Below are 12,111 nucleotides of genomic sequence, written 5' to 3' on the forward strand. Positions count from 1 at the left end.
TTAATAGAACTGTAATAAATAATCAGTGTTGGAGATGCTTATTCCTTACACACACATGTCATTTGCTGTGTATGCTGTATACAGAATTATTGTTATTTTTACTCTCTTAATCATGAGTAACACGATCATTTGATCAAATGAAGATACCTTTCATTCTTCAATGAAATAAATTATTTTAAATGGGATTTATATCAGGATTTTTGTTATTTAATGTAATTAAAAATGATGGGCTACCACATGTCCCTTCTAAATTATAATACTTCATAAAATCATGGAATTTAGGCTGATGTTTGCTTTTCAGTGGAGCACTTGCTTGTCAGATGAAATTGCTAATTTATAGTTTCTTTTGAAAATATCTAAGCAGAAGAGAAACATAAATGAATTATTTAAATTATACATAAGGTCGTGACCAGTACTTGGCCTTCCTGGGCTTTTAACAATTTGTGTCTGAATTTGTATATAACTTTTGTTTTCCATTTTGATTACCACCTTCATAAATCAGCATTATCAGTCACATATTAAAGGACCTGCACTGAAGTTCTTACTAGATACCCAGTACATATCAGTAGCACATAGTAAGAATAATTATTTTAAACAATATTACCAAGCTTTTAACCTTTTGCTCTGAATTTTTCTCACGCTTTTATTCTGAACTTATAATTATGCATTTGTATATACCACTTTAGGGAAATCATAAAGTGTGGGGAAAAAAATTAGTCAGTATGCTTTGCTTATTAAACCTTAATCCCAGCCAAACCATTTTCTGCTGTCTAACCTATCTCATCTAACGTTTCCCTTCAAGTTAACACTATGATCACTTTTCCATTTCACTATGAAAATTAAAAATCTCACTCTCATCATTTGGAACCTTTCATTTTCACCTTTCCTTGGGCAGAGATTGAGCAATATAAGAAAAAAATATACAATTCTCAAACAATATGAACATTTCCATAAAAATATTTTGTAACAAACGCAGGTAATATTCTACATACAAAAAACTGAAAAAACCATGCAGCAAAACAACAGAAGCGTTGTAACATATTAGTACAACCTACATTTGCGTTAATCTACAGTACCTTAAGGGTTTCCTAATGAAAAAAGGCAAACAACTTGTACCCAAATAGGACCATAAAACTCAATAAACTCAATGATAAGAGGCAGACAGAAAATATTTTTAATTAAATCAGGTTTTGATTAAATCAACCTACTTTTCAAAATGCAAGCACTGAGTATAATATACACAAAATTCATTTCTTTAGACAAGGTACAAATTTATTTGCCGATCTTCCACTGAAGGAACTACTATTAATTGGAAAATGCAAAAAAGGATGTGTTAAGTAATGATAATGAATGATTTAAAGAGACATCAATCTTGGTATAATGAGATCAAATATCCACAGCACAAAATTATTTACTACTTGTACAATATACATATGTATGTATGTATGCATGTATGTATGTATGTATGCAGAACACATCGCTATTATCACTGCTGAAACCTGTGTGAGTTTAAATATATATCACAAAAGTAGCAAAACTAAAGCTAATTGTCTCTTTAAATTTTAATTTAATATTTAACCCCCATGCAGAATTTTACAAGTTGCTCACAAGATGATATGAAACTTGTTAATATGGTTTGAAGCAACACATTAAAACAATGGGAAAACGGACCAAAATGTAACGTTTTCCTACTATGCATTTTCCAAAATAAACAAAAGAAAAAAACACAACTTTAGTTTCTGTCAGGCAGACGAGGCCTTTACCTGAACCCTAGGAACAAAAGGCGTTGTTCTTCTACTAAGGCTTTGGCTCTGGTAAGCAAAATTAAAGAAAAAGCAATAAAACAAAACCAAAAAAGACAACACGCTGGAAACTAAAAGACCAAAAGTAAAAACAGAGACACGCAACTATTACTTTAAACACAGCTTTACACCAAAGACATAGTTATCCAGAACAAACTATTTTAATGCAGTGCATAAATTAAATCTGCACATCTGTTACTGAAGCATGTCAAAACTCTGTGGTGAAATTCTGGCCCCATTGAAGTCAATGGAAATTTTGACACTGACTTCAACAAAGCCAGGATTTCATCCTGTATGTCTGTCTACTGATTACACTTTCAACAGATTAAGAAATAATCTTAACTAAAAGCAAAAAATGAGTACAATGGGAATTAGAAGTGGAATAGAAAATATTAATTCAGCCTGAATATCTCTGTCAGAAAGCTTAAAGTGTGCACTGAGAGGCTAGAAACTAATACAGCAATACCAGGTTTCAGTCTCCTTTTCCACAGTTTAAAGTAGCATTTGTACTGGCAGCCCTCATACACGCTGTAGCAACCCTTAAACTGAAGGTGGAGCAGTTGAAGATTAGCAGTGGGGAAAAGGTGTGATAATGTATTTCCATTCCCTACCAGTCATGACAGGAATGACATATGGTGTATTCAGAAAACTTTTGCATGAAATGAGTCCTGAAAAATTTAGCAATAGTTAGAAATCACACACTGTACAATTTGACCATTCTGTCACCTTATTCACACCTTCCTCTACAGGTAATCCCAAGGATTTCAGTGTGACTATTCACAGAGTAAGGTATTATCCAATGGGCTAGATACAGCTGTGCGGGGAAGTAAGAAAGTCCCATTCACTCCACCGGCATAGGTGCTGGAAGTAGGGGTGCTGCTGCACCCTCTGGCTTGAAGTGGTTTCCATCATATACAGGGTTTACAGTTTGGTTCAATGGCTCTCAGCATCCCCTCTATAAAAATTGTTTCAGCACCACGGTTCATCGGTTGGCCCAGTTAAGACTGTTGCTCTACCACAGGGTGAAGAAAGAAGGGACTACTTGCCCAGCACGCCCTCCTGTAAGGGCTGAGAAGGTGTGGAGAGGGGCAGGGAGTGTGAGGTGGCTTTTCTTGCTGGAATACGCTGCTCCATGAAAAGGGGAGAAGAAACTCACACCAAAGCAAGGGGGAGTCTAAGAGGAGTTTGTGACTCTCTCAGGGTACATCTACACTGGAGCTGGAGGTGTAATTTCCAACATGGGTAGACGCACACACACTAGCTTTGGTTGAGCTGCCGTGCTAAAAATAGAAGTGGCAACATGAGTGGTGGGATAGTAGGTTTTTAATCCGCATGTACAAACCCAGCCGGGACACTAGGTATTTACTCGGGAGGCTAGCCCATACTGCCACCCATGCCACTTGTATTTTTAGCACACTAGTTCAATCAAAGCTAGTGCACGTACATCTATCTGAGCCGGAAATTACACCTCCAGCTCCAGTGCAGACATACCCTCTGTCACAGTTTGTCCCATGGTCTGCTCCTGCAGTGGCACAGCTGCAGACTGTCCCTCACCCAAGATAGACTGTAAAGTTACTATCTAGCCCAATGTGAGTGAATGTGTCATAACCTGGCTCCAAAGGAAAAAATAGGATTTCAAGGTCTACATGATAGTCCTATACTGTAACACCTTAAAAAAAAATACAGAGTTCCTCTATTACAGGTCTGCTCCAATGTCTTTAGCTTCACAGACAGGTCACAATCGTAAGAGATTAAATTGCCCCTACAATGAACTGAACATCCTCAACTCTCATTCACTGCAGTGGGAACTGAGAGCAGGGGTGCTTATCACAGGTTTGGTTGGGCTCTAGGTTAACAATGGTAATCCATCACTGATTTTCCTAAAACAATCTTAGACATTACCATATGCCATTAAAGAACAATTCTAAAACACAGAGACAGCCTTTGTTAAAACAGGTTTTGTTTTTTAAAGTAATGCAGCCTCCAAAAATAAACCAACCAATAATAAATACCAACTTGTTCCAGTTTTTTTCCTTTCTTTTACTGAACCAATCAAATCTCATCTCCCTCAACAAACATACAATCTATGCACATCATTATGACTAGTGCATCTATCAATTCCCTTTCCACAAAAATTAATTTGTGATGAAATATACTTTTGTTATAATGTTTTTAACTGCTGAATATACATGGTAGATAAAATGAGGTGCATAGAGATATAATGGGGTTCAATTGTATAGGCAAATAATCATATACTTTATACATGACAGATCTCTCTTCTCTGCAGGGCTTCTCCATCTGGTGCAAAAGTGAGTAACTGTGATTTTACATATCTACTCATTTTTTAGTTCTAAAGAGCATTTTTTCAATCTTTAATTCTAACCACTGCAGCACTATCTCCAAGTTATTCTATTCATGCAGCACCGAAGAAATAGCCAGAATGTAGTAATGAAACAAACAGCACCAAGGCTCAAATGCTGCTTTTTGGAGCAAATGAAAGCAAATAAATTTAAAGAAAAATAAGTAAGTGAAATGTAAAGTGAAAGGCAGCAAGTAAAGCAAATAATAATGAAAAAAATAACTACAACACATGTTACTCCGTGCAAAGAGGCCAAACCTCTGCAAAATATGGACAATAAATTATTCAAATAAATTAGCAAATGATAACATACACAATTTTTGTGTAACTACACAGAATTAGCTTAAATGAAATATGCACTTGAACAAGGTAAATATTAATGGAGATGGAAGTTTTTTATTAGGCAAGATGATCTCCTGCTGATTCTTTCAGCCTCTTGGTGGAAAAGTGAGGCTGGTAACAAATTCCATTACTCCCTAATGGTCAATTCTAGATTTACAGTATAACCTCAGAGGATATAGCCTGTCTTTCCCGTTACAGAATAAGTATAGAGACATTAACTGCAATGAAGAGAAAATGAGTGACGAGCAAGAATAAACAGGGAAAGGGAATGCAAAATTTAGGGTGACTGCATCACACTCACAGTGTCTAAATAACACTTATATCACAGCCTTTGAGAGATGAGAATCAACTCAGTAAATACTGCCCTCCAAAAACACACACTAAAGATTTTCTTACTTTTGTTTGGGGCATTGGGGCAAACTGAAATACATAACATTAGGAATCTAACTCCACATTTAGACACCTAAATAATTGGCCCCTTTTTCTAAGGTGCCAAGTAGTCAGGGCTTTTATTAACTTTAATGGGAGTTGTGGATGCTCAGCCTTTTTGAAAATCTTGGATACCTACTTTTAGGTCCCTAAGTCTGAACATTTTGGCCAAGGAATATAGCAAGTTATGGGCTCAGGCAACCTTCTTTGGTTTTATGTTTCTAAGGCCGAAATAAACCTCCAGACTCTTGGCATTGCCCTGCTACACAAACATATACACAAAATCCTGTCCACACTGATGCCAAAATACATGTGAGAGCACACAAGATTTCACCCTCAGCATTTTAAAAACATTGTACACATAGAAGCATGCAGGAAGCCAGCATCAGGCATAGCCAAAGTATGTATGAGGTAGATGAAATCCTGGCCATAGCACTGCCAAAATACAACTAGTAGCATGCAGGAAATCAACCCCATATCATTACTTTTGCTGTGTTGGGGCTGGTTTAATGTGTGGTGTTATGAACATTTTTTGCTGGAAGAGCAGGCAGTTAACCAGCCTGAAGATAGCAAAAATATATGCTGTAGTCCCAAAATACTACCAATAAAAACTTTAAAAAATAGATAGTAGAGTTTGGATAAACACACACAAATGCAAACATGTATCCAAACTATGCACACCTCTAACAGAACTACGGAGGCCTCCATCAATCCAGCAGCCCTCTGTTACAGCACATCCTACAACATACTAACTACCCTGACAACACCTGATAGTGTCTACTGGTATGAGAGGCCAGGCAGCCTTCTATATCCTCCAAAAATTTTCCGAGAGCAGACAGGAGGCCATCACCCCTTTTCCTTTGACCTCTCCTACCCAGACCAGCACTATCCCTTGCACTTATCCACACCCACACTCTTCTCACAATGATCACACCTCCAACAGCATCTTCATGTATCCTCCTTCCCATCTAGACCCAGGATTCTGCAGTATTTTCCTTCCCAACCAGACACCATGCCAAACTCATTCCAAGTGGGTCTGAAATATTAATCTTTCCCTCCCTCTCAAACATCTCAGTCTCTCCTGAGAGGAGTCAGATAGCTGCTCACCAACGTCTAGATCTTCAGAGCACAGCTGATCAAAAAAATGGAAAAAATAATTTCACAAAAAATGTTGAAGTTGCTTCCATTTCTCAAAATGGAACAATTTTTCATTTTTTGTCAAAAAATGGTAAATATTTTATCAGAATTTTCAAAATTTCAAAAATTTGAATTTTGTTGCCATTTGCTCCAACTTTGGGAAAAGTACAGAAAAAAAATAAAGAAAGACAAGGTGAGTGAGGTAATATCTTTTATTGGATCAACTTAGGCTGGTGAGAGAAGTTGGTCCAATAAAAGATATTACTTCATGCACTTGTTTCTCTAGTATCTTGGGACCGATACAGCTAAAACAACACTGCTTACAACAGAGAAAGAAAGAACGAATGAAAGACAGACACCAACTCTGTAACTGATCAAAATTTCCTCAACTTCTGACAAGCCAAGTTAGAGTGTCTCATTTCTCTTTTGCCACTCTGTCACATTTCCAAAATTGAGTAAGTTTTGGAAAGCTACAGTGGGAAAGATGAAAAAAGAAAAGAAAAAGTGTGTGTAAAGGGGAATCCAATTGATAGCACTGCTTTCAGTGTCAAAAGGGGAAAAAGGGACAAAGGAGGCTGAAAGGGAAAAAAAAATCCAAAATGTAGACATTTCAATAATTTTAGTTTTCAAAAAAACAAAACTAAATTACAATTTCAATTCAAAATAAAATTAACCATATTTCCATAAAGTTTTTTACTCTCAAAAATGAAAATTGCCCATAAAATATTTCATTTCTAATGAAACCCTTTCTTTTTTCTGGGAACATTTTTCAATTGAAAAATTTTGACCAGCTCTATTTCAGAATAGGACAGCTGCCTGGTAAGTGCCACACCTCTTCCCATACAATGAATCTTCTAGGGTGACAGCAGATATCCCTATGTTCCAGGAAGCAGGGACTATCACAACCCATACCCCACTACATCCATTTCTGAACTATAGGGCCCCTGTGGCAGCTGCAGCAAAAAGTGGGCTGCGCAGATAGCAGGAAGTATGCTCTGCCAATCCATGACGATAGGAGTTGTGGCTGCCTAATACAACCCCAGAATACTTTATGAATAGACATACTCTACTTACATCTTTTTGAAGGAAAGTACACTAAGGGCTGTAAGTATTTTCAGATAGAGAGTGATCAAGGGAATTTGAAGAAATAATAAATTTCATACTAATCATCTCCCTACCTTAACTTTCTTTCTGCTGGTAGTAAAAGATATCTGCTTTTCAGAAGTGTCCACTAATTTTAGGTGCCCAACTTAAGAGAGCTAGAGCTTGATTTGTAGAGATACTAAACACCTGCAGCTTCCATTTCAGTCAACTGGAGCTCTGGATGGTCAATACTCTGAAAATCAGCTACTTTATTGATTAAAACAGGGAAACAGCTCATTAGTAGACAAAGAAAAAGTGAACTAAACTTATGGATGAAAACAAAAGACAGGAAAGAAGACTTTGTATGACTCAGGGGGTTTGTCTATCCCAAAAAAGGAAGAATTAAGTGGTTCCAGAAAAGGTTCTGTGAAAAATATTTGTGAAAGAGAACTCGTTTTTGCTTGATGCATGATAGTACATAAGTCAGTCCCAAGAGGCCAAAGATGGTGAAGATTTCTTTGAATTCCTCCTAATGCCATTTGGTTTTCTTTGAGGGGAAGGCATTTTAAAAAGAAAATATTTAAAAGACATTTAAATGTAGAGACTGAAAATAAAATTCATTAAAAATAGGTAAACATCAACCCTGAGTAATACGTCTTTTTGACATTTATTTTTCTTTTGGTGATTTCTGCAATTGCAGTGACTAAATCAGACCATTCCTCCAGATCCCCTAATATTAGCTCATAAGCATCCTGGGTTTTCATTATCTCGAAATGTGACATCACAACAATCTGGAGTCTTGTAATACAACAGTATTACTCCCCCTCATCTCAAAAATATCACCTTAAGCCTATGCAAATTTTTTATTTAGATACAGAGGGGGGTGTTTCTGGAGTCAGGAAAGCCAGGAAGTCACTCTTGTCTTGTCCCCTGCTTTGAGGCTGTAGCCATGCCCATAATATTTTTTCTTTTCTACGTTTGATTGGCTAAGTCCTTTTTTATTTATGTTTTCATTAGGTTTTGCTGTACTTGAAAAGTTATTCTATATATTAATCCTTAAATAAAGAAACTTTAATGTTTGTATCTTTGATAGCCCAAGTTTGTGTCCCCTTGTTCTTGTATTTTAAACTAGCGCAAAGATTTTTGCAGTCTCCACACCTACTAGTCTCTCTATATTGAGGATATCTAAATCTCACTTTTCCAAATAATACAGCCTTGCAAAGTAGTTCAACAGCAGAACAGTACAGGAAATTAAAGAAAAATAGTTACAGGTGGCTGTGCTGATAAGCAAAACAAATAATGTCTCATCCATAGCTAAAAAGTAGCAGAAAAGACTACTGACTACACTGAAAAAAAATATTCACTCCCCTCATCTCTACATACCATTGCATCAGATGTGAGAATTTTATGAACACTTTCTCTAGATTCTCTATGTATTTTTATATCACACTGATCATCTACCTTTATATATTTTTTTAAAATATAAAGGTGAGATTTTTCAAATATCTTCAACAGCGCCTAACTCTGCTCCCACTGAAATCACCAGTAGCTTCACCATTGACTTCAATGGGTATAGAGTTAGGTCAACTCTGAGCACTTTTGAAAATCCCTTCCTAGAGTTCTAAATATCATTTGAGAGCATAAAAAGCCCCCAAACCTTTAGCTTAGTCCAAAAATCATCATTTCAGATGATGTATTTGTGGATTCTTTGGATGAGCTTTGGTCACAGTGAGGATGGGAAGAATGAAAGTGAGCACCATGAGGAATCAGTGGAGAGAACAGTACTCTTTAAATTGTTGAAAACATCGGCCAATTTTTTCACAGAGTGGATAGCTGAGTATCTGCAACTTTATATGCATAAGCACCTATGTGTGGATTTTTCAAGTATTAACATCCATGCATGCGGTGAAAAAAATTGTCAAATGCATGGGTAGGCATTATTGCTCAAAACGTGTGTGCACTCAATTGCACAAATACAGCTGGAGGCAAGATTCAGGCACATTTGAAAATTTGGCCCTATACGTCTCAGAATATCACTCTAATAGCTTAATGGATACATATAAATTCCCAATAGATGATGAAAAGGCTGCACTTTAAAAGGTATGCCCTGCCTATACTGAGAAACATGGCACTAAATAAGAGAATTAGGTTCTTACAAGAACTTTATTTTACAGCTGTCATTTTGCATAAAAATTGTGTATGTTATAAAAAGCAATTTGAGAGGATTAAACAAATGGTTACATACTGAAAGTTGTCCAGACAAGAACTGTGGAACATCCCTCAACATGCCAGGACTCATGGGAGAAGTCACTGAAATAGATGGTCGGTCCATTTTTTGAGATTCAAATGAACTAGAACCTGAAATTACAAATAAATATAATTCATAAAAAATAATAACAATTAGCACTTGTATTGTGCTTTATATTTTCAGTGGTCTTTAAAAACATTATTTCTGACATATTACAGAACACAATTATAGCCACACATATAATAAACGTGGTGGTGAAAACTGGAACCTTATTTTAATGTTTTTCAGGATGACCAAATAGCTTGCAAGAAAAAGAGCAAAATTTAATAAAAACTAAGCTGTCAACATTCATGTCAAGCACATAGCATACACAGAAAAATCCACTCCTTAAGACTGTGTATTATGCTTATCTACTGAGCATCCTCAAATCCCATTGACTTCACAGGGTACTCAGCACATTGCACAAATGCTTGGCTCCTAGTAGAATTAGAATCAGACTCTAAATGTTGTTGCAAATTTTATAAAAATAGCAGAATGAAGATGCTAGAGTTTGGGGATTTTAATCTGGAGGCTGCAACGACTTCTGCAAAGTGGGAGATGACATGTTTGTGATATTACAAGTAGAGTAAAAGGAAGATATCAAGTTATTATACAATACAGAACACTGTATCCCACATCTTGCCAAAAAACATAATGGATTTTATTGTAAGGCTTAGCTCACCAGTGAAGGGTTATTGTAGATGCTTGTTCACATTACTACAATTAAATTTGTGCCACCACTTTAATTGGTGGTGTTTATTATAACAGCACAGTAAAGCAGCCATAAAAAAATAACTCCAGCTGAAATCTGACACACAAGGTCTAAGCCAAGCCACAATTTCTTTTTTCCCGAAATACTGCTTTGATCAGTTATACTGAATGGTCTAAATAAAACAGAAGTGTGCTGATTTCAAAATATCCATCTCCTAGGCCCAAGGTAACAAAAATGTAATCAAAATTGTTTTGTTTAATAAGGTTACAGTTGAAATGCAAAACAACAAAGTACAGGAAATTAAACATTAGAATTGACATTCAACCCTTTATGCACACTATTTACCACTATGTTTTTCTTTTCTTTTTATTAGAGAGCAGCATGAGTTTATAAGAGAATGTCAACCTTAACTTTAAATTTCCTGACTTTTGACAGTTCATTATTAAACAAAGAGGTATAGATAGATAGATAGATAAAAAAGGTAGATGAGACAGATATGTAGACAGACACAGAGACAAGAGTTACACTGAAAATAGATGACATCTTTTCAATTTGTGCTCACATAAGGGAGATTTAAGTTTTTCCTACTCAGTATATGAAACTTACTGGACTCCAGTTGTGCATGTGTACTGTCAGGTATTCTGGGAATATCCCTGTAAGTATGAAAAGCAAGAGAGTTGGATCCTTTATCTAACAATAGTATTAAAACTTCCGTCAACTATAACACATTTCAAATCACCACACAGTACTTTGAGAAAACCATACATCTACTGACTATCGTCAGCCACAGGGAATATTTACCTCCCCGCATTTTTACTTAGCTATGTCTATATCTATCTATATATAGTTCAAAAACAAGTAAAGGTCTATGTAATGACTGTTTAATGAATGTAGCTGAGAACCCATAAAGTCACAGATACCGAGGCTGAGTAAATAAAATGAAAGAAAAAATACAATCATTCCAAAGATAAGCACAAACTAGAACTGTGAGTTTGTTGTGATGATATAAACCACCTTAAACAAGTTGGATCCTTAACACTGGTTGTCTCAGTGTGTCCATTATTAGCAGTGGTAATGGCATTGATAAAATCTTACTCTTTCGGTAAAAGTCCGTAATTTTGTTTGACAACAGGACAAATAAACAGGAATAGCCTGAATATATTATCTTCTAATATGTGATAACTATTGGCAATCAGTCTGGGTGTGAACACAGGTGATAAAAAACATACAGATCACAAATAAATTTATGCCCAAGTAAGGGTAAGGATTTGACTTGAATCCCCAAACCAGGATCTTCATTGTGCAGGCTAACACAACAGACATAACTACTTAATACTGTAGCATGTACCTACTACTATATGAGGCAAAATGTCATGTCAGATGCAGCTGCATGTACCAAGCATGTCACTTTGAAGCACTGATGTTCCAATGATTAAGTACCTCATTATGCCTACAGCACACAGATGCCTGTTTTCCCCAAGATGTGCATATATAACTTGCATTATATGCTGATAAGAACAAATACTTTCAAAAGCACTGTATGGCTATTTGGACAAAACAGGGTCAAATAAAGAGCTTCAGTTGTGAGTCAGACTAAAAACAACATTAAAAATAATTATTTGTGTTTAAATGTGTTTGGTTTTGTGTATATAAAAGGGAAAGTGCAGCATAAAACAAATCTTTCTGGAAACATCTGATATCTGACATAGTAAAACAAGACTATAGTACGATTATCAAACACCTAATCTAGTAAAAAAATTTTTACAGCCTTACCAAATGCTTCTTGAAGTATTACAGATAATTAGAAAGATACCCTTATTTAATGATTCAGGGATCTTTCTAAGTTCAGTGGTGTTGCAGTATCCTATAATCCAAATGCATCACAAGAGATGCAGCTGGCACAGTAAATTATGTCTAAGGAAATGTTGCAGTCTATCATGTTAGTAAGTAAATGCATGTA

The 12,111-nt window shown here is 35.9% G+C and overlaps 1 protein-coding gene across 1 annotated transcript in view; it reads right to left on the bottom strand.

Moving 5' to 3' along the window:
- The window catches only part of RIMS2 (regulating synaptic membrane exocytosis 2), a 788,551-nt gene that overhangs the window by 315,889 nt on the left and 460,551 nt on the right, over positions 1 to 12,111 (bottom strand). The window contains exons 10-12 of the mRNA XM_054018206.1: positions 10,758 to 10,804; positions 9,398 to 9,510; positions 1,764 to 1,811 (exon numbers count right to left, since the gene is read on the bottom strand). Coding sequence (XP_053874181.1) covers positions 1,764 to 1,811; positions 9,398 to 9,510; positions 10,758 to 10,804 — 208 coding nt within the window. The remainder of the gene's footprint in view (positions 1 to 1,763; positions 1,812 to 9,397; positions 9,511 to 10,757; positions 10,805 to 12,111) is intronic.

The sequence above is a fragment of the Malaclemys terrapin genome, chromosome 2 (assembly GCF_027887155.1).
Source record: "Malaclemys terrapin pileata isolate rMalTer1 chromosome 2, rMalTer1.hap1, whole genome shotgun sequence".
Taxonomy (NCBI): domain Eukaryota; kingdom Metazoa; phylum Chordata; order Testudines; family Emydidae; genus Malaclemys; species Malaclemys terrapin.